This window comes from Athene noctua, chromosome 9 (genome assembly GCF_965140245.1).
Source record: "Athene noctua chromosome 9, bAthNoc1.hap1.1, whole genome shotgun sequence".
NCBI classification, from domain to species: domain Eukaryota; kingdom Metazoa; phylum Chordata; class Aves; order Strigiformes; family Strigidae; genus Athene; species Athene noctua.
Window position 1 is genome coordinate 4,767,174 of NC_134045.1, and position 22,474 is coordinate 4,789,647.

The window sequence follows — 22,474 nt, forward strand, 5'->3', positions numbered from 1 at the left end:
GCCTGTTATGCTGCCTGCTCAGAGCAGGAGAATTTGAGACCTGTGAGCCCAACGTGCGTCCCCTGCCCTGCTGCTGGGGGACTGGGAAGGGGGTGGGGACCCCATTGACACCGAAAACTGACTTGGTACCTTGAAACTCTACTGCCTTTTACAGCTCAAGCTGCAGGAGAGGGGAAAGCGTGAACAGAGCCCGTGACAGTTTATTTAATCCGAAGCCTCAGAGGGAGGCTCCCAGTCTTATTACCCTATCTCCATATCAAAAATATCCATATAAATATCTCTGACGCCTGATGACGTGTCCGCCAAGTGTCAGGTGGGGTTGCTAATAGTAGTTGGGTGCTATGGGGCTGGACGGGGAAGCACAACAGGGTGACGGGTGGGTGTGATGCTGGCCGGCCTGGGGGCTTGGGCTCCCCTCCGCTTCTGGGGTTCAGAATTCAGGGCTTGCCTGTTTTCCTCGTTTAACCGGCTTTTCCCCATGGGAAGCAGCATCAGCAAGACACCACGGGGCACAGGGTCCTGACCCGGGCCCCTATTGATTTCAGCACACCAGCCAAGCCAGGTGAACCCTGCTGGCATCCAGGCAGCACAAAATCACTGTTTTTTGGTTCAAAGCGAGGGGTGTTGGTCTAACAAAGTTATGTTTTCATTTTAGCTGGGCGGATAACATGGAAAATCATCTTTCACCCTTTCCACGCGTTGTATTTGTCCTTTTTAAAGCTTTTTTTTTTTTTTTTTTCTTTGCAAAGGGCGAAGCGAAAGAAGCCAGCTGGGAAGTTTTGGGGTGGATCCTTTTCCTTTCTTTTTTTTTTCCTTCTTTTTTTTTTTTTTTTTTAATCCGAAACGCATGATGCTCGCCCAGGCATGGCCGCGCCCGCCGCCCGCCCCCCGCCATCCCCGCCTACCCCCCGGCCGGGCGGGCGCGGCCGTGGCCGTGGCCGTGGGGAGGAGCTGAGCCCGCGGCCCCGCGGGAGCTGCTCGGCCCGGCCCGGCGCGGCCCGGCCCGGCCCGCGGCGGTGAGTACCGGTGCCGCCCCCGGCATCCCTGGGGCTAGCGGAGGCGCGGGGCGGGCAAGGAGGCGAGGAGGAGCGGGGCCACCCGGCTTGGCAGGGGTGGCTGAGGCAGTCCCCGAGCGGGATCGCTCCCCGTGGGTCGGGCGGGTGGTGAGAGCCGCGGGGAGGCACCGGCGGTGGCCTTGGATATCCCGGCGGGAGGGTCTCACTGGCATAACCCCGGTGTCAGCCCCCGGTGTCCCACTGGCTCGCCCGGGGGGGGGGGGGGGGGGGGGGGGGGGGGGGGTGCGGGGGGTGGTGTCCCTTCTGCCCTCCGTCCCCGGGGACAGACCCGCCATCCGCCCGGAGAGACCCTCCCTCCCCCTGAGCAGCCCCTCCTTTCCCTGGGACCGAGCCCCTCTCCCCGGGATAGACCCTCCATCCCCGGGGACTGACCCCCCCATCACTTTACACTCCCCCAGGCCAGACCCCTCCGTTCCTACACGGTGTAAAAGTTCTCCCGCCCGTCCCCTCTCTCCCTGCATCTGCATCCGCTCCTAACGATGCCAGCCGGACGCGCGACCCCCCGAGCGAACGCAGGGGCCTGGTGGCTTCGCTCCCCAAGGCTGGGGACGTTTTGTGGGGGGGGATATTTCTAGCAGCTGCCACAAGCGCCTCTCCTTCTCTTCCGACATCGAGTCGCGGGGTTGGGGTGTCGAGTCTGGCAGCCTGAAGGCTGGGCAAGTGCAGAAGTGCCTCTTTGGGAGCCGCTTGCAGCTGCTCTGGCTGGTGATGCTATCCATCACGCAGCGCTTTTAGGGGTGACCAAGAGGGTTTAGGCTGGACTCCCCCTCTCTCTTATGCGCCCAGCGAGATGTCTCGTTCTCTGGGATAGCTGCAAGCAGAGCGTTTCACTCGGCAGCATGAGGGTGCCTGGAGAATGGCAGGCGGGGAGGTGTTTTCCCGTCAGCTCCACCAGCCAAAGGACCTGATGCAATAAGCCTCCCGGTGAGTAACCCTGATTTAGGTGAGCAGCTGGATTAGAGCCAGTGGGGCTGGAGGATGTGGTGGGCAAACACACCCTTCGGAGCTGGTCACCGCAAGGAGGGTGGAACAGGAGATAGAGAGGTGAGTTGAGAGCAGAGCTCCGATGGCAGAAACATCTCCAGAGGGCTGGGTCTCTGCTGCTGACTCCCTGAGAGCCTGAGCCACTTCGCAGGAAGGAACTAGGAGGATCCCTGTGAACCTCAAGTCCCAGGTTTGAAGCCACCTGGAGATGCACTTGAACCTTGCTGGAGAAGCTGGAGTCAGGATCAGGCCAGTGCAAGCACAGCCCCGGGGTGCTCAGTTCTGATACTGCTCCCTGCCACCGCCAGGTGTCGGGGGCTTTCATGCCTGCGTGTGATACTGCGCATTTCTGGGGTCAGAAAATATTTTATTATGGGCCAGAAATTGCATCCAGTTATAGCCCGTTAGGGGCAGGGAGCAGAGCAATGACAGGAGGAAGGCTGGGAACAAAAGCTCAGGGCATGTGGAAAGGATTTGTTTTGAAGAACTGAGTCAGTTGGAGGATGTTTTCCTGGAGTAGCCTTGGGAAAACGCTGCATTTGCTTTGGTTACAGCTGTGTGATAGCCTGGGACATACGTTATCTGGTGATGTTCATTTTTGTTTCTCTGCTGTTGCCTCTGGAGCATCCCAGCTGGGATAATGTGGAGGGAAAACACCTGATGAGGCTTCCAGGTGTCCCCAGAATTGCCCCTACCTGTGGTGTAGGCAGCCCCAAGCATTTGCCTTGGGTAGACAAACAGTCCTGGAGCTGCTCTCCAAAAGCCCGACATCCCTCACCACCCCGGGGCCAGGGTTTGCCAGGAGCCCCCCCTCTGCTGGCACCGTGGGTGTGTGCCCCCCTGTTCCCAGGCCCTGCTCAGTCGGGGTCATGGTTTGTGTCTCTTGAGTGGGTTGCAGACGTCGCACTGTGGTGGCGTTGGGGTGGGCAGGGTGGTACAACTGCTAGTATTCGAGCTGCTGGCTGTGATGCATCTCCCTCCACGCTGCCTTTCTGAGCTCGATCTCAAGAGAAATGAGGTAATCCAGGGCTGCATCAGCACGTCTTGCCCTGGGGACACCCCTGCTCCTGCGGTCTGTGCTGGTGGACACCAAGGGACCCTGTGCCAGTTGCTGGCAAGCTGCTGCAGTTTGTAAAGCTCTTGCTTGCCAGGGGCAAGGGACCCCAGTGCCTGGCCAGTCTGTGCTGGAGGAGGGGGGCACGGGCCCTATGCACTGGGGTTTCCAGTGCAGAAAAATCCTCTTCAGGTTCGGCTGCCGGAGCTGAACTGTGGGTGAAGATGCTCTGTGCCCTGAGGGGGCTATATCAGCCATTCAGCCCCCAGCAGTCCTCATGTCTGCTCATCTTCCAGCAATCCTCCTCCCTCACCACGCAACAGTGGGGTTATGGGGTCCTGGAGTGGCCGCTAGCTGCCCCATGATTTACCAGTCTGCCCAGTTGTACACTGGAGTTGCATTGGCTTTGTTTGCCTTTGAACAGTCTCAGCATGGTGTGTGAAGAGTCTGGGAGGAATAACTTCTTCTCCTGCTCCCGTTACACCCGGTGGAAAGAGTTTCCCACTGACTTCAGTGGAAACCTCTGCCCGGGAAAGCTGGCCAGAGTTGCTTGCACCGCCATAAATCAGGGATTGTTCTCCAGGAGCCGCCGGTGTGCCGAGAACGTAATACCCGGTTAATTGATGAAAAATCAACGCTTGCAGTCTCCTGTCCTGGTTCAGGGTTGCCAGCTCTCATAAGGAACTCTTTATGTGAGAGCCTTGGCTTGTGTTCAGAGGCGGGGTGGGGGGGAAAGGAGAAGAAAACGTAAATTTTCTGGAGCGGTGGAGTAGCCAGGCATTTGAAATGGTGCTCCTGGCAGGATGCAAAACCACAAAACAGCATGAAAAAAAAGGAATTGAACACTTTTCCTCCCCAAAATCTTAAAGTTTGTCTTTTAAACCTCTGTAAAATATTTGTTGAGGGACCTGAGTCATCACTTTTTGCTGTTTTGGCTTGGTTTCCTGGCTGCTGGCTTTGCGAGGTTACTTGTTTGGATCACAGAAGCAGGGAAAAAAGTAATTCCTGGGAACTCAGGTGGATTTGGAGATCACAACAATTTGTTAAAATATCAGAAAAACAAACAAGTATAGTATTCAGCAAGAAAAACTCCGCTTCTTATTTGTCTGCTGCTTCTGCTGAGGCTTTGGGTTTGGGACCTGTCAGATTTTCTGCCTGTTGCCAGCAGGAAAAAACTCACATCTAAAATAGTCACCTTTCCCCCGGCCCTGGATTTTCCATCATCACGTGATTCCGGAAGCTGAGGATTTAGGAAGAAACATCAGCCGACGTGAAGCTGATTTTAAAAATGAGACAGGCTGGAAACACAAGTTTTGCCATTCAACAGCGAGTCCAGTGCTGTGCAACCATTTAAACCGAGTTTTATACCCCTCGAGCAGTGCCTAAAGCTGTTGGGAAAGGGTTGAGAATTTATCAGACATAATTCTCATTATAAACCGCCGCATTTTTTGTATCACTGGCATACAAATCCATCTCAGGGTGAAGCTCCACACATCAAGTGACAGCATCTCTCTGCTGCAAAGCAGGGCAATAAAATAAAATTCTCTAGAAAAGCTTGGGTCGTAGTGAAGAGGGGGACGGTGGGCTCCAGCCCACAGGGGCATCAGCGGTGCTCTTTGTGCCCTGGTGTTGGCGTGACAGTGTGAATGAGCATTGCACATAACTGCCCATTAATTAATACTTGTCTTACTAGGGGAAGGGTTCTGGCTGCTATGGCAATGAAATGGTGCATGGGATGGAGTTGTTGGGCTGTTGGGCCTTTCTGGCTGGCATGGTTGTAATTTTGGCATTTGGCTGTTGGAAAGCAGTTAAAGACATCTCTCATCACTTAAGTGATAATTTTTTTCTTTCTCTCTCATGTGTGATATATGGTGTTGGCTGGAAATAGGAATTTAATTAAAATTCAGAAAGCCAGCATTTTGTTTTGAGTAACTTAGAAAAGCCTTTAATAAGTTAAACACCCAGTACACATTAAATATACTTAAAATGCAGGAGGTTCCCTCTGCACCTGCGAGGGAACCCTGCTCGCTGTGGGTCTGTTACAGCCCAGCCGCTTTCCTCACGGGGCTTTAATGAAGTCAACTTTTTCCTCCAAATCTGGTTGTTGAAACAGATACACCCCACCTCATCAGGCCCAGCTCTTGTATGGCTGCTGTAGTATCAGGTGGGAAAGTTTTAATGCAGGGGCTGGAAGTGGAAATCTGCCCAAAGTTCTCCCTCCCTGCGTCTCCTGGTTTGCTCGTTTGTCCCACCTGGAGCACGTGTCCGACGTAAGCATCACTGCCACAGGGAGGGAAAAAGGTTCGTGTTTGGCATTTGCCTGTGGTCAACAGGCAACATCATTTTCTGATCTGGCGTGGGTAAGGGATGCGGCTGCCCTGGCAGTGTGTGAGTGCCCCAGGGACAGAGCTGGCATGTAAACCCTTTCCTTGGGTCTGCTTTGTAGGACAGTTGTGTAAAGGGCTTGATGTGATCGCCAGGATTCACAGTGACATCGTGATGTTTTCTGCCCTAAATCACAGATTTCCCTAAATTGAGCCCCAGAGGAAGCCGGTAGTCAAGCGAAAACGTGCAGTCTTCTCAGCAAATCTGAGCCAAAGATGTGCTTGCAGTGGAGGCTGGAGCGGGGTCGGGCGGTGGCTCGGCCATGGCTGCATGTCTGTAATGGGGGAGGCTGCCCCTGCCCCTCGTCCCACATTGCTGAGCAGCAAGTGCAGTGCTGCTGCTGCTCTGGAGATCACATGTGGATTTGCGGGCAGGGCATGCCGTGGGCACAGGGCGTGCGGTGAGCGCGGGGCATGCAGTGGGTGTCAGGGATGCAGCAATGACGGGATGCAGCAAGTGCAGGGGATGCACAGGGCACGCAGCGAGTGCGGGGTGTGCAGCAAGTACAGGGAATGCACAGGGCATGCGGTGAGCACAGAGCATGCAGCGAGTGCAGGGGATGCAGCAAGGCTGGGCTCTGCCTCCTGCAGAGGCACCCGTGGTGCAGTTGTCTGGTGGCAGCCATCAGAGCCTGTCTATTTTCTCTCAGGTTTAGAGGAAATACTCTTTTTGTTGTTTGGGGCTTGTTTTTTTTTTCCTGCTTTCTGATTTTCTGAGCGCTACCCCGAAACGCGCCGTCTCTGCAGCGCCTCCAGACCCCACCAGCAATGGTGCTGTGTCCCTCCGCGCGTCACCGCTGGGTGTGGAGGAGTGAGTTTTGCTTTCGTTTGCCAGGCTGGAGCCCTTGGCTTTCCGCCGGGTGAGAACTGCGGAAACACCTTTGCCGCTGGGAGGTCGTGGGCCCTGTCCTCTCTGGAGCATTCGGCTCTCCGGCTCTTTGGGGCTGTGGTTTCTCGCCGGTAAGTCGTTTTAGATTCTTTGGGGAGAGTGTCATGACATTTTCAGACTTCACCCAGAGAGGGTTTGAGAAGGAATCCTGTTGCTCTTTGCTGCCCCGGTGCCCAGGCAGGCTCTGCCCGAGGTCAGTGCCAGCCAGCTGGTGATCGGGGCTGTCTGCACGCTGGAAGCATGTGTGGTTTTACTCTCACGTCCCTGGCTTACTAAGGTTCCAGTTTCAGTCTCTCTGCGGGTGTGAGCCCCTCTGCAAGGACGTGAGTCCCGTCCTCTGGTCCTGGAGCAGTGACTGGGCAGTGGCCATGTCTCTACAGTTGTGGGGGGACCAGTCTCCACCCCGGAGGGGCACAGGTACGGGACCACTTGCCTTTCCCAGTGCCCTCGTCCCTGGGGACAGCTACAAGGCAGCTTCTTGGGGCAGAGCAGCCCCAGGGCCCTCCAGTTTCTGCCTGGATGGGGGAAGCAGGTTTGGGTGGTACCACAGGGGGATGTGGGGGGACCTTCGGGGACTCTTGCTGGGGCTGCGTGGTGGTACAGGAAGCAGGGCTGTGGTAGGAGAGGAGGGTGCAGGGCAGGATGGGACTGTGAGTCTCCCTTTCACTCTGCGGGTCCTTCATCATGAACTGGCTTCTTCACTGGTGTCACTTCCTCCGAGAGTCCGGCAGCCGCTGTGCTGCACATGGGGATGGCACAGGAGCAGCTGGAGGTGGTGGGTTTGTGCTTGACTTCTGAAGCGGCTGCCTCAGCTCTGGGCTGGGCAGGGGAGGTGCTTTGGAGTTGCTTTTCAGGTGGTGATGTTTTCAAGTTGAGAGCAGTGGATGGTGCTGACAACCCCTGGGTGTTACAGGCAGCACAGGGAGGTCCCTGTGCCACAGCTGAGGTGGGGCTGCGGTACCCGCAGGTGCTGAGTGCTGTTGGTGGTGATGTACAAGCAGCAGAGGAGCTCTGCCAGCGTGGTGGACCATAAATAGTGATGTCTTCTAATCCCCTTGAGGGTCTTACGTGCCGGACCTGTTAACGCGATTACAGTGGTATTAGGGTGTGATATATTATGCTGTTATGGTACCTGCCAGTGTCCCAGCTCAGCAGGGCACCAGGGAAGCTGATGTTCCAGCACCTTCGTGTGGATGGAGACATGTCCCTGCACGTCCCACAGGATGCCCTGGGAAATGGCAGTTGGGCAAGGGATGCTCCAGTCCTGCGGCTTCTAAAGAGTGTCCCTGGGCCAACTGGCAGCAGCACCCATGAGTGGGACAGGTGGCATTGTGGCTCCTCTCCTTGCACCGTGGAGCTCCTTGCGAGCAGCGGTCCAGAGGCAGGGCTGCAGCATCCTCTCTGGCCATGAGCAGGGAGCAAAGGCAGCTTCCCCCAGGGGCTCCCCGGGACAGGGACTGCTGTGAGGTCTCCAGGAGTTTTTATGGCTGCTGTGCGTTCCCTTTCACCTGTTGCTCTTCTCAGACAGGGAAGCAGTGATCTTCCCTCCTGCATCAAGCTGGAGAAGCTGGATGGGGCTTCCAAATCCCCAGGTTGGAGGTGTGTGTCCCGAGGCTGCAGAGGGAGCGATAAGCATTTCACAGAATCACAGAATCATCTCGGTTGGAAAGGACCTTGAAGCTCCTCCAGTCCAACCATGAACCTCACCCTGACCGTTCCCAACTCCCCCAGATCCCTCAGCGCTGGCTCAGCCCGACTCTTCAACCCCTCCAGGGATGGGGACTCCCCCCTGCCCTGGGCAGCCCATTCCAACGCCCAACAGCCCCTTCTGCACAGAAATCCTTCCTCAGAGCCAGCCTGACCCTGCCCTGGCGCAGCTTGAGGCCATTCCCTCCTGTCCTGTCGCTGGTTCCTTGGCTCAAGAGACTCATCCCCCCTCTCTGCACCCTCCTGTCAGGGAGTTGCAGAGGGCCAGGAGGTCTCCCCTCAGCCTCCTCTTCTCCAGACTAACCCCCCCCAGTTCCCTCAGCCGCTCCCCATCAGACCTGTGCTCCAGACCCTGCCCCAGCTCCGTTGCCCTTCTCTGGCCACGCTCGAGTCATTCAATGGCCTTTTTGTAGTGAGGGGCCCAAAACTGAACCCAGGAATCGAGGTGTGGCCTCACCAGTGCTGAGTACAGGGGTCAGATCCCTTCCCTGCCCCTGCTGGCCACACTATTGCTGATACAAGCCAGGATGCCATTGGCCTTCTTGGCCACCTGAGCACACTGCTGGCTCATGTTCAGCCAGCTGTCAATCAACCCCCACAGGTCCCTCTCTGACTGGCACTTCCATAGAAAGTGCTTCTTTCTTCAAAGTTATGACCCCAGATATATCAATGCTTGGATGTAGGTCATGTCCCCGTTATCCCTCTGGTTGCTTTCTGGAGGCAGGTCTCTTGCTGGGTGAAACTCTCCCTGCATGGTCAGGGTGGGATCCTGGTGTCCCCTCCTGCCCCATGCTGGGCCTGGGATGCTGCGATCAATCTGACCTAACACTTAATTGCTGCAAGGCTGATTGCCATGGGTTTCCTGGGAGCTGGGGGAGAGGATGGTGCAGCCTGCTTGAAATCCTGCATGGTGTACAGGTACCCCCTGAAGATGCCAGTCTCTCACTAAGGATTGCTGAGGGAGCTGTGGGGCTTTTTCTGCCTCATTTTTCAACTGGTATCTCTGTTGTCCATCCCACTCCCTGCCCAGTCCTGCTGCAAATCCTGGCTCTCTCCCTTCTCTTCTCCTTCATTGCCCTGTCCCCATCCATCCTGGGTGCTACAGGGAGTCACTGGCCTGCTTGTCTCCATCCCTTCCAGGGTTGAGCAATGGTTTGAGGTGGGAACTTCATGGGAATGTAGCTTTGGGCTGATTTAAAGCAGTCCTTGGAAACCACTGTGGGATCTTGGTGAAGGCCTGAGCTTAAAGAAAGGTTTCATGTGCCAACAGAAGTGTGATGGGTTTAGTCCTCAGAGGTTCCTGGTTTCTGTTTTGGAGGGCATTTTGCAGTTACATTGTCTGTCTGGCCCCGAATCCCAGATCCCTCTGTTGGTGTCATGATGGGGGTGCTGCGACTTGCATCTCCGCCGACCCTGGAGAGGTGCTGCGGGATGCGGCAGGATGGGCTTGTCCTCACTGCTGACAGCCTTTTGGAGCCACTTTGGTTGGGTGGCAGGCAAGGGGCTCCATGTCCAGCACTGCTGGCACCCACTTGCCCCATCCTCGGGCTTTGCCTTGTCCCTCAGTCCCTGAGGTAGCCCAGATGGATGTATTTGCACCAAGGAGCAAAGGGCCAGTGCTGTGTCTTGGCTGGTGGTGGCCTCTCTGTGGTGTTGGGGACAGAGGGACTTTCCCCGTCCCCCAACCGTGACACCCCCTTGGGATGGGACCTGCTCTTCGAGGGACATCTAAGCATCAAGGGCATGGGACAGGTATTGGGCTGCCCTTTGCCAAGTGATACCCTCTGGGGCGAGTCAGCAGGAGGATGAGGCTGCCTGGGTCAGGGGAAGGCACAGGGTCAGTCCTGCTTTCTTAGCCAGACCTGATCTTGCTAAGAAGTGTGATTTGGCTCCCCCGGGTACTCCAAGGAGCTGGTGGTGCTGCTGGCTGGGGGGATGTGCTGAGCCAGAGGTCTGGGTGGCAGCTGCCCTACACTTCTCACTTCGACCATGTGCCTTTAGAAAGAGTTTTGGGGATGCTAGTGGGTTACTCCCCACTAGACTGCCCCAGCTTCTTGCATACCCTGTACCTGCCAAAGCCAACTATTCGAATTCAAACTGGGTTAGAGCTATCCACCCACAAAAAAGGTGTTTGAACCCTTTCTCAGACCATTTAAAGCTGCTTTTCACTCTCTCCCCCATGATAAATTCATTTAGCTACTGTCAAATTGCTTTGTACCATTTTAAAGCAAAGCAGAAATCGCAGTGAGACAGCAAATGATGGGACATTTCAACCCCCCAAAGACCTCTTTCAAGCAAAGACCTCTTTCCCTTAAAAGTGCCTGAATGCAAGGAAAGCTGCTGGGATGGACTTGTGGTCAGTGCCTTGGTCTGGGACTCCAGCTCATCCTTCCTTTCTGCCTCAGTTTCTTCCCTTGGGCTTTTGTCCCTGGTGTCTGCATGAGCTGCAGGACTTGGGAAAGCTCCCTTGCCTGTCCTGCTGGGAAGTTGTGGTCTCTGACACAGCTGGCTATGGCAGCTCTCTTTGTGTAGCGTCTTCTCTTGCTGGCTGGGAAGTGGGGACACAACCTTTCTGGAGGGGCTGAAACGTGAAGCCACTTTGGGGGGCCAGCTCTGGTGCCCCGGAGTTTGTCTTGAGGTTTTCCTGCGATTTGTGACTCTCAGGTCACCCCGGGTGACTGTGCTGATCATCACCTGCCAGAGAAGCTTGCCTGGGTGCTGCTCACATACTGGTTGGCTTGAGGTTTTGGCAAGGAGGGCGCTGCCTATGCTGGCACCAAACCGTGCCAAGGTTCGGGGACTTTTCTGAGGACAGCAGAAGTCTGAGAGGAGATGGGCATTGTGGGTGACAAAATGAAGAAGCAGCTGCTGTCACACCTCACTTGAGACGGGATTTCACAACACCGGTGTGAGAAAGCTAGCTGTCAGCATGAGCAGCATTGCCCATTGAAGCATCAGTAGGCACGGTTTCCATCAGGAAGAGTTCACTGGGGAAATTACTTAATTATGTTGTCCTGAAACCCTCTTTCTTGCTGTATCAGGCCCCCAAAATATCTCAGTACAGTCCCCTTGGCTCCTATCGTTGGGCAGGGCTGTGGGACTTGCTCACAGTGTGGCAGCCTGGAAACCAGAGCTCAGCCTAAGCATTCCCCTCTGCCGGGTCTACCCCAAAATCTCTGGGAATTTGAGAGAATTTGAGATCAGTCCCAGCCCTGCCGCCCACGCTGGGATGCTCAGAGGCAGTTTTCAGCCTTTCCCTGCCTCACAGGAGAGGTGAAGGTCCTCTGATGGTAGTGGGTACCCAAGGTACATCCTTGCAGGGAGTTTTCATGTGGAAGCATCCCCTTGCCACCTTCCCCAGCCTGCCCGCCAGTGGCAGAGGCATTTGCTGAGGAGGGGACCAGCAGCAGGGTGCTGTGTACATGACTAATTGCACGTGCATTCAGAACGTAACGAGGCTGTTATTAAGACCAGGTGCAGGCTGGTGAATCCACTGTGTTGCCTAGGCGAGACTGAAAGGCAAACATTTTTGCTTTGAAAAATAATCCTGGAGATTACTGTATCTGTTGACAGGAGGGAGCAAAGCGGCCAGTGCAGGGAGCTGTGTCAGGCATCCATCACGGCGCATCCTGGCTTTTCCTGGTGTATCCAGCTCCATGTGTGCTGCCTTTCAGCTTTTCTGCTGCTCCGGGCAACCGGTTTCTATGTCCTCCTGCTCCTTTCCTTTGCTTCAATCTTCTGAAAACCCGTTTTCACCTGCTCTTCACTGTCCTTTGGGTACTGCTGCTCTCCCGCTGTGTCTCTGCTGCTTGTAAGCTCAGAAATCTGCTTTATAGGAACCCGAATTTACCTGTTTGATACTCATCTCTCTCATTTTCCCCATCCAGAAAGGAAATTTGCTTCTACAATTGCAGTAGTTTGCAGTGGGGCAGCCCAAGTGGGTAAACTGAGTCAGGGGTGACTTCTGTGGGGTATTACAGAACTCATGGATCATCCCAAAGAAGTGGAGGGACATCCCCAGGAGGGACCCAGAGGAACTTTGCACCAGTCACTGGTGGATATTGATATTTCAAATATGCCTGGTATTCCCTGTGAAAATAAATCTGATTTCTTTAGGGAGAGGAGATCTCTGAAGTTTGACAACACTATTAATATTTTAAAAAGCCCTCAAAACGTTTCACTTAAAGCACAGTGACATGGCTTATTTTTTCCCTCTCTTTTTTTCCTGTTAATGCATAAAATGGGGCCTTAGCATGTCCCAGGCGACTGCTTGGGGCTTCTCTTCTGTGGAGGAAAGGGGAACCTCCCAGGGCAGAAGTTAGTTTGCAAAACAGATAACGCCTTCTCCTCCTCCTCTTTCAGATAAGAGAGAATAAAAGATCCCAGGGCTTCCAGCTGGCCCTTCTGCACTGTGCTTTGGGGATATCCTGTAGAAATTTTGGGGTCCATGGGGTAAGGAGGAGGAGAAAGAGAACATCTGTGTGCATTGCTCTGGGGCTCCCAAATGCTCATCTCAGATATTCTGGTTGGCCCCGGGGCTTGTGTGAACCCCTCAGCCAGCAAAACCCCTCCCTGTGGGACACTGTGGACACAGAGTGCCTCAGAGGTGACCAAGTCATGGAGGCAAAAGCACTTGAAGGTTACAAAGTACAAAGATGCGTCTGGCTCAGGAGGTCCTGGAAGCTGGAGCCCAGAAAAGATTTGGGGACTGTGTCCCTCCACCCTGATCCTGTGATGCCTCTTCAGGCATCTGCTGTGGCCGATGGCCGTTGGGACCGTGGGGCAATCGAACCCTCATGCTTCTCCCCAAGACCTCTCATTGGTAGCCTGGCCGTGTTTCGGCAGGAGAACACGTGTCCACGTGATCAGCACAAAGCCGGCAGCTGGGATTGTACATCAGGAGAATATTTGGCCGCAGATGCTGAGCGAGTCGCAGGGCGGTGTTCAGGGCGGCGAATACGGGGAGAGGAGAACAAAAAAACAAGGAGAGACTGGAATACAGATGATGACGAGCTGGCTCTTTTGGTGCCAACTCAAATCTCCCTCTGAATTTAAAGTATTTGCTGGGGGGTTAAAATGCCACTGGCTTGCTGAAGCCTGGTGGTGCCTCAGATGTGAAGCCTCTGAGCCAGGGGACCCGTGGTGGCTGCACGGACCAAGTCCATGCCTGGCCCAGGGGGAGGTGTTGGGTCCGTGCTGGCGCAGGGGAAGAAGGGGCGGCTGTGACTTTCTGGTGGGGAGGAGGCGGCTCCTGGGGCTGTTTCCTGGGGCAGGACGGTGCGTGTGGATGAGAGATGATGGCACGTACAGACATGGCGGTGCCCTGGTGGCATCACCACCTTCTGCTCCTGTCACCTCTCTGAGCATTGTCTTTTCTGTTGGGTTGTTTGGAAGCCAACCTGGCTGGGAAAATGACTTTTTCATTTGAACTAATCACTTTTTGGCTGAATCAGGATGGTTGCGCTCCTCAGGGTTTTACACCAGGACTGGAGCTGGTGGGGACGAGTAGCCCAAGCCATGATTTGGGAGAGCTGCCCATCTCTTTGGCATCTCCATCGCTAGTGGCTGGCTGGACCAGCAGCTCTTCAGTGGAAAAATCATCTTCACTGGGATGATGGGGAAGAGGGTGGCAGCATCTTCCCATTTTGACCATGTGCTCCTCGGGGAGCATGGCAGGCTGAGCCCAGGGGCTGGAGCATGGGCGATGCGCAGCACGCCGAGAGGATGTTTTCTGTCTGCCAGCCCTGGGAAAAAGCTTTTTCCACTGAGTCATTTGCTGCCTCTTCTTTTTGTGAGACGGTGCCGAGATTTGGGGGAAGGGGAGATGGAAAAACCCAGCCCAGATCTCCCTGCTCTGGCAGGACCAGGTCCACGCCAGTACAGCTGCCCCGTGTTTGCTTTTTGGAGGGAGCAGCAGACAGGCAGCAGCATAAATAGAACAAGCCTGGCTATTTTAAGACATCGATTACATGATCTGCGCGTTAAGGAAAAAAAATAAATAAAATCTTTGTTTTAGCTGCAACTGCCAACATGGGCTTGAGAGGAGCAGAGGTAGCTCCAGTGGGGATGGGTGTTTTGGAGCCATCACCCCAGTGGCCGCAGGGGCTTCATGATGGATGAAGACTTTTGCTTCTGCATGGGTTTCTCCTTGAAGTCACAGTAGATGGATGGTTGCCCACATGTGCCACCATTTTGGTGTCACACTGCCACCATTTTGGTGTTGCGCTGCTGTGGATGGGGAGTGACGGCATGAGATGTGGTTGATGTAGGCAAGGGGAAACCGTGCTTGGGGAAGGGATGTGGGTGCTGTTTTGGTGATGTACACATCTGTGTGCAGCCAAGGATGGAGATTTTCTTCTTCTGGTGGTGTTTTTGGGCTCCTATGGGGCTGCAATCATTGCACCACTCTGACCCTGAGCAGCAGACTGTGATGAAGACCTTGCATTTACTGTTGGGGGTTAAAATCGGGCTTCTTTCTGGTGAATTAGTGCCAAGCAGAGATGTTGGCAGGTATGAGAGGAGGACTCAGAGCTTTGGAAGCAGGAGCTCTTTTCCACTCAGTATTCATTGCAGCTGGGCTGAGTGCTCAGGGTGACTGGTGGTGAGCCTGGAGCTCCCTCTCCCCCAGCCTTGCTGGGGTCACTCCCTCCCTGTCCCCCATTCCTATCCCAGCTTAGAGGCTGAGCTGCAAGGGCAGCAGCCCAGCTCCCAGCCACGCAAGTGCTTGTAAATACTTGTGCCTTTCAGATGAAGTGCTTTTCAGATAAAGTGGGTGAGCCAGGAGCCACTCTTGAAAAAGAGGGAGAAAGGTATTGAAGCAGCTGATGAAAAGAGGGCTCTCTCCACTGGCAAGCCCAGCTGCAAAAGTTTATTTGTGTAAATTAATCTGAAAATGCTTTTTCTTATCTTTTTTCGCCCTTTTCCTCTTCTCTGTTGAAGACCTTTGGTGTTTTTTGCTGAGGAAACTGTACACCAGAAGGCAAAACTGTCCTGTGGGATAGGGTTTTGCACTAATCATGATATAAAACACATTTATCTCTGCAAAATGGCTTTGGAGGTGGACTTTTGGTAAACTGTTCTTATGACAAAGGGGGTTTTGTCAGGGCCCTGTAAATCATCCTGTGCACCAGGTCAGGCAGTGGTTGTCACATTTGCCTTATTCTTCTGTGAACCAACTATTGTTGCTTTTTAATTGCTGCCAGAGCCACTGCTTTCAGCTGGCCTGGTGAATTGGGTGGAGATGGGGCTGAACCAGGTTTGGAGCTGCCTTCCCCCCCCCTCTTCCTCATGGTCTCGCCCCTTTCCCTATGACAATTTGGGGGACAGAGCTCAAGTTTGGCCCTCATAACTTAGGTCCATGGCTTGGCAAGTTTTCATGCGGAAAGATGGTGTAGAAGTGTAGCTCCTCCCCACAAAAACCCCCAGCATGCTGGAAGAAGAGGTTGGGGACCCTCCACTCCCTCAGGGGGGTAAGCAGAAGATACTACTTTTCATTGAAAATCTGTCATTTATGGAGCAAAACCAAGGCAGGTTGCAGGTGCTCTGCTGGGCTTCCACTCAGGAGGTCTGCCTGATATGGTGGCCACATGGGGATGGTGACTGGCCGGGGCAGATGCTTTGGAGCCAGGAAAGCCTTGTCACTTATTAAGTGTAACTTAGAGTATGAAGGTCTGGATGTAGACTCCCTGTCTGTGCCCAATCCACCGGCCTGACAGAGCATTTTCTGTCTTCCCACTTGCACTGAGGTTTCTCTCCATTCTCGTGTCCCACAGACTGCCTGGAGCTGCTACTGCTGGAGTCCATGGCGTACACCGTGACTCCCACACCGGCGGGGCCCGTCGGCTCCCAGTACTGCGTCTGCAGAGTCGAGCTGTCCGTCTGCGGCCAAAACCTTCTGGACAGGGATGTCACTTCCAAATCCGACCCCTTCTGCGTCCTCTTCATGGAAGTCAATGGGAAGTGGGTGGAGGTAAGTCCTAAAGTTGTGTGGATTTCTTCCTCCTGTGGTTTGCCCGTGCTGGTGTCTCCTCCCTCTGTGCTCCACTACAAGGCTGATCCTTGTTCCTCCCTGATCAGAGGTGAAAGCTCTTGTAGTCCTCCCGAGGCTGTGTGCGTGTGCTGGTGTGTTTTGCAACTGGTCCTTCCTCTGTCAGTGCTTCCTGCTTTGCACTGGGGGTTAGAATTAACCACGCATCTCAAAATGCCAACCTCTGGAAAGTCACGTGGCAGGTGTGAAAGGATCTTGCCACCTTCAAAGTCATCCCAGCCCTTTCTCAGTCTGCTGTAAGCTGGGGGTGCTTCGGATTTGGGTGCCTGAAATGCTGATCCCATGTGACAGATGTTGTGAGATCTGGCTTGCAAGAGGGCATGTTTCTAGGTGAGTCAAGATAAGCTTGTTCTTGGATCCCGAGGTACGTAGGAAACTGGTCTTTGGGTTTTGCTTGAAGAGTGGCTCTTCCTGGAGGCCTGGATGAGGGTCTGGCAGGTCAGTCCAGTGGAAGAACGCTATCCAGGGTAGCTCGTGCTCTGAACACCTCCTTCAAGAGGTATATCAAGGTCAGCAGTCCTTAAGCTGGGCATTTCACGGGCTGGTTGTGGAGAGCACAGGGCCGTGGGATGGGGAAGGAGACTGCTGGGAGCTGGGTGCACCGGGGTTTGGATCAGTTCAGCTGCAGACAGAAAGCAACCAGCTGGCAAATCTCCAGTAAACTCTTTGCAGACATTGGTCTTTCCTCCTTACCAGAAATCTCATAAATACGTGCTTCAACTGCCGTGTTTGATACTGGGAGGCCCTGAGAAGAACCTGAAGATGATCTTGTTATTTGTTTGGTTTCAGAAGCTGTCTCATTACAAATGAGAAAAGTGATTCCTACAGGAAGAGAGGAGAGGAGGGATCATGACATAGACAGTGGGATTAAGTGAACCCTCAGCAAGTTTGCAGATGACACCAAGCTGAATGGTGCAGTTGATATGTGCCATCCACAGGGACCATGACTGGCAGGGAGTGGGCCCGTGCAAATCTCATGAGGTTCAACAAGGCCAAGTGCACGGTCCTGCACCTGGGTCAGGGCAATCCTCAGTACCTGTACAGACTGGGGGATGGATGGATGGGTGGATGGATGGATGGATGGATGGATGGAAGGGTGGATGGGTGGATGGGTGGATGGATGGAGAGCAGCCCTGTGAAGAACGACTTGGGATACTAGGGGGTGACTTGGGATACTGGTGGGTGACATGACCTGGCAATGTGTGCTCGCAGCCCAGAAAGCCAACCGTATCCTGGGCTGCATCAAGGGAAGTGTGGCCAACAGGGCAAGGGAGGGGATTCTCCCCCTCTGCTCCATTCTTGTGAAACCCCCTTGCAGTGCTGTGTCCAGCTTTGGGGTCTCCAATGCCAGAAGGACACGGACCTGCTTGAGCAGGTCCAGAGGAGGCCACGAAGATGATCAGGGGGCTGGAGGACCCCCCTGTGAGGACAGGCTGAGAGAGTTGAGGGGGTTCAGCTGAAGAAAGGAAGGCTCTGGGGAGACCTCACTATGGCCTTCCTATACATAAGAGAGGTTTCTAAGAAAGGTGGAGAGAGACTTTCTACCAAGGCCTGCAGTGACAGAACAATGGGCAACAGTTTTAAACTGAGAGGGCAAGTTTAGACTGGACATAAGGAAGAAATGCATGATGAGGGTGGTGAGGCCCTGGCACAGGTTGCCCAGAGAAGTTGTGGCTGGCTGCCCCATCCCTGGAAGGGTTCAAGGCCAGGTTGGACAGGGCTTTGGGCAACCTGGGCTAGTGACAGATGTCCCTGCCCATGGCAGAGGGTTGGACTAGATGATCTTCCCTTTCAACCCAAACCAGACTCTGATCCCATGACTATCCTTCTTGCCAGCTTTGTGTATCCCTGCTACACCAGGACCCTCCGCCCAGCAGATGTGCATGCCTGTGGGCTGTGAGCACTGACACGGTGCTCAGCTGAGCACACTGGCATGCTCCCATGGCTGGGAGCGCGTGTTTTTATTTTCCTTTTATGCACTAAGGAGCTGAGAGCTGCGTTCATTTACCCTGCTTCCCCACGCACTCCAACACAAGCTTACTCCAGGGCAAGACCCTGCTGATAAAAGGCTCTTTAAGGACAGGAGGACTTTCCATGGCTCTGCCATCCCTGGCAGTAGGTGAACACAAGATAAATCCATCCTTTCCGAGACGCAGGCAGCGCACAAAGAGCCCTTGTGTGTTGTTCCCATCCCTCCACTTTAGCAGGACGAGGCTGCTGCTAACCAGGCTAACAGAGCACGAGGAAAAGAGCCCTCAGCAGCTGTCTGAATTGTTTTGTAGCATAAGTAAAATGTTGGCTTGATCCCAAAAGCTTGCTTCCCAGCATACTCACCAACTGGATGTGTATTCCTTTGAAAATCCCCCTCCTGCCGGGAGGGGACACAGGTGTATGCTGCATGGGGACTGGGTGTGTGCATGCTGCCGGTGCCATGGTTCATCCAGAGGTGCCTGAACTGGCTTTGAGCAGCATGACCTTGGTCATCATTAGCAGTGCTGCTGCAACAGCAAGTGGTCTCACTTGGGTGGGTTCCCCAGGCAGATGATCTGCTGCTAGTTTTGCAGTCAGGGTGTGCACAGAGCGGACCAAGAACTCCTAAGGATGGTTTTCATGGTTCTTTGTTGACTGTCCAGCATCTCACGTGGAGAAGCTATATTTGTCATCTTCTTCTGTGGTCATCCGAGTTGGGCAACGTGCTGTCTGTGGTAAAATTGGTGTGAATCCAGAGTCTGTGCAAGAGCATTTAGCTCCATGCCTAAGAAAAAATCTTTTGGCTACAAAGGGAAAGAATCTGGGCTAAAATGACTGGGGAAAAAAGTGTGGACTTCATTTTATAACTGCGGTTGTAGGTAGTATAAGACCTCTTTTCAGTTGTTCTGGAAGGGAGCAAGTAATCAGAGCATGGGGGTGACGTGGTGTTGGGTGCAGCACAAAATGAGGAGCCGAAGGGTTACATTAAATCATGTAAGCTAAACAAAAGTTGTCGCAGTGCCTGGGAAATTAGGTGGTCTCATTTTCCAGGTACATGGACAGCCTTTGAGCACTTGGCCAAGGAGCTGGTGAATCAATGGGCATCACCTAAGGTGTCCTGCATCTGATCTCCTCGCTGTTAGTGGGGAGGGTGTGGGGACAAACCTCACCTTACCATGGTCTGCAGTTAACTTTGCTCATCAGCCTGGCTGGGACTTAATGAGCTTTCCAGCCTTGATAGGTGTCATCTCTTTGACCTGATTGTACTTTTCAGGAATTTATCTTTCTGTCAGTAATGTCTCAGTCCAGCAGTTTTGATTTCAAAGCTTCTCTTACATTACAAACGTATGATGGTTTGTTTTTTTTTTTTCTTTTCCTCTGCTATTTTTAGCTTCTTTTTAACTGGCACGATAGGCACTGGATGTCAGCCTTGAGTGGCAGATTGCTCAGCGCTTGGCTGCTGTGGCTTCAGCAGAGGTTAGCGTGTTGCACGAGCCAGCACGTGGTGTGGTGTGGTGTGGTGTGCTTGCATGCTGTGGAGCTGGCCCCGGTCAGCCGGCGCGGCGGGGGCACAGCTGGGGCACAGGCACCCCGCACCCACATGTGGCAGTAGCGGTCTGTGGGTCCGGGCTGTGGCTGGATGCTGGGGAGGGCCAGGAGAGGGGGGATCTCCCGCCAGAGCCTGGCTGGATGGGACACTTGGTAGACCTTTAGCAGCTCATGCCACCATGGTTCAGAGCTGCCCAGGGGTGCCGGCATTGTCCTGTGTGGATTTTGGCCACACAGACATGCCCCTTGCCCTAAGATGAGCCTCTTTCCCATCTGAAATCGGTGGCCTCAATAACATAGCTGAGTGTAGGGGATGGATGGGGACAGCAGCAGCTCAGTGGCCTCAAGCCATCCCACCACACTACCTCTGTGTCCTCTGCACCGGGTTAGCGACACGGCCCAGCCATCGGACCTGGTTTAGGAGGTGGGTCTCCTCCTCCAGGACCAGCCCCCGCTGCGGTGGTGCCTGTGTCTGAGCTGGATGTTGGGGCTGTGGCACTGGCTCACACCAACAGAAAGATTTCTGCTCTCTGTTCTTTCTAGCTGTCACATTTGTTCCCAAATACAATTATTTTGTCTCGCTGAACTTAATAGGAATTAAAAAACCTTTGTGAATCAGCCTCAGAGGGGATGGGGGAGGAAGGGACAATAAACCACACAGGCCGAGAAGTGACATGAAGATGGGTGATGTTTAAATGTTCTGCCAGATGACGTCATCTCACAGGAGCCATGAAAGTCCTGGCCTGTGATGCCGGGAGCAGGGACACATGACTCAGCCGTGCTGCTGCCTTCGTGTGGCCCTGAGTCATCCGGCCAGCCCCGCACCTTCAGTGTGAGCTTTCCTCGGCGCTTGGGACAGCACCTCCCAGTGTTGGAGCATCAAGCATCTCCACATGCTGGAAATGCCTGAAGGTCTTTAGCCAACCTCCCTTCGGATGCCAGAGGACTCTGTCTGCGTTCCTTGAACACAAGGGCTGTCTCTGGAGATGATTTCCTGGTTTCGTGCCTGATTTGTAGAATCAAGACTCTTATCCAAATACATATCCATAATTAGCCTGGTTGCATCTTAAAAACCTTTCAGCTTTTCTGCTCTTGGGTGGCAAAGCCACCTCTGCTCTTTACAGGGAATGCAGACATGTAAGCGCTGGAGGTGAAGGGGAAGGCAGGAGCTGATGGCATGCTTGTCTCCTGGTGGAGGTGGTGTAAAGAAGCCTCATACATGATGGTCACTGGCAAGGTGACTATGTGCAGCAATCAGCTGGGGCTTGTGATTTTGTTCTGCTTCACACTGACAATAGGCAGAAGATTAAACACTCAGTGTAATCTGTGTGTTGAAGGAAGCCCCATCACTCCAAAGGGTTAGTTCAAGACGCATTGGCTGGTTTTTTTTCTTCCCCTTCCCTGGCCCACCCCTTCCAGGGCAAAGCTGGAGCTGGGACCTCAAATTTTCTCCTTCGAACTGGTGCCTGGGAGTGAGGGGTCTGGTTATCTTTGGTCCCTGACTTCCTAGTAGTTCAGAGAACATGGAAGGAGCTGAAATCCATCTTCATTGCTTGCACTGTCTCATCTCCTAGGCTTGAGAGGGGATTGACATGTGTTGTGCCGCTGAAAGAAGGTAGAGATGCTCTTGGTCCACTGCATCTCTGAACAGATGTCTGGTGTCCTTCAGTACGAGATGGCAGCAGAGAGGGAAGAATCTGTGTGAAGCTGCATGGCCCTGGCCAGCCTACAGCCCACTGGTGTTGGTGTATTTGATTCCCTGAAGTGCAGCAGGTGGTTATTCTGGGAACACAGCATTTACTTTAGTCATTTCTTGGCAATTAAGACAGTCTAAGTGACCAACTTCAAAAAACACTGCAATAGTTGGTATATATAACAAACTCACCACATTTTCACTCAGTCACTCCAAAACCTGCCTCCTGTGCTGCGTAGGTTTCTTTGGGACTAGAGTATGTCTTTGTGGGTTGGGTTTTTTTTGCTGGTTTTGGGGGGCTTTTTTCTGCTCTGCCATACTTACCCTTGGTTCTACAGCTCTGGCAGACATCTCGCCGTCCCGCAGCCCAGCGCTGCCCAGGGATGCCAGCATGGTGGTTCCTTTCTGCAGAGGTCCTACAGAAAGGGACCTGGGATGTGCCGGTGGCTCACCCTTGCCCAGGGCCAGGTGTCCTGGCTGCAAGATGAGGTGGGATGCTGGCAGGGGCCGTGGGATGGCTGGTGACTTCATGCTGTCCCACAGGCAGATGGGAAGGTCTTTCCAGACACCAAAGTCTTTTGATAAAAATCATGCTGGCAAGTGCCTTTCTTTCTCTTTTAATAGCCCCTGTTATCATATCCTGGGGTAAGAGGGCAATGTGTCAAATGGCCAACGCTCTCAGCTCCTCTGCCAGCTCTGGTGGGCACATGACTGTTCTACCTTGGATGCTTGGAGCCACTGGTGCTTCCAATGCCAAACTGGCTGCCACCTCTTACGATATCAATAGCTGCTCTTCTGGCAAAGCTCTTACTTGGTTTGCTTACTGAAGGGCTTTACCCCAGGCTGTGGGTGTTCGGTTCTTGTTTAGCTCTCAGGCTGTGCCCCCAGCATCCTTTCTGACTGTTTTAGCTTCATAAGGGTATGTTACATGTTGGGCTCCAAACTTGCCCTTTCCTGGTGTGTCTTGGGATGGATGATGGGCTGGTGGGGATGATGGATCCTGATATTAGAGTTCAGACCCTCCTTGGCCACTGACTTCCAGAAGTAAATACACCAGCTTTTCTCAACCTCAGTTTCCCAGTTTTCCCAGTTTCTGCCACTCTGGCTAAAATTGTGGGCGG

At 53.8% G+C, this 22,474-nt stretch overlaps 1 protein-coding gene across 2 annotated transcripts in view; it reads left to right on the forward strand.

The window, feature by feature from the left end:
* Positions 1-931: 931 nt before the first annotated feature.
* The window catches only part of CPNE2 (copine 2), a 56,166-nt gene continuing 34,623 nt past the window's right edge, over positions 932-22,474 (forward strand). Inside the window, exons 1-3 of one of the 2 annotated variants that reach the window (XM_074913309.1) lie at positions 960-1,016; positions 6,334-6,458; positions 15,867-16,063. In XM_074913309.1, the coding sequence (XP_074769410.1) occupies positions 15,896-16,063 (168 nt within the window). In that variant the 5' untranslated portion in view covers positions 960-1,016; positions 6,334-6,458; positions 15,867-15,895. Of the gene's footprint in view, positions 1,017-6,333; positions 6,459-15,866; positions 16,064-22,474 lie in introns of both variants that reach the window. The other variant, XM_074913307.1, reaches the window with a different exon arrangement.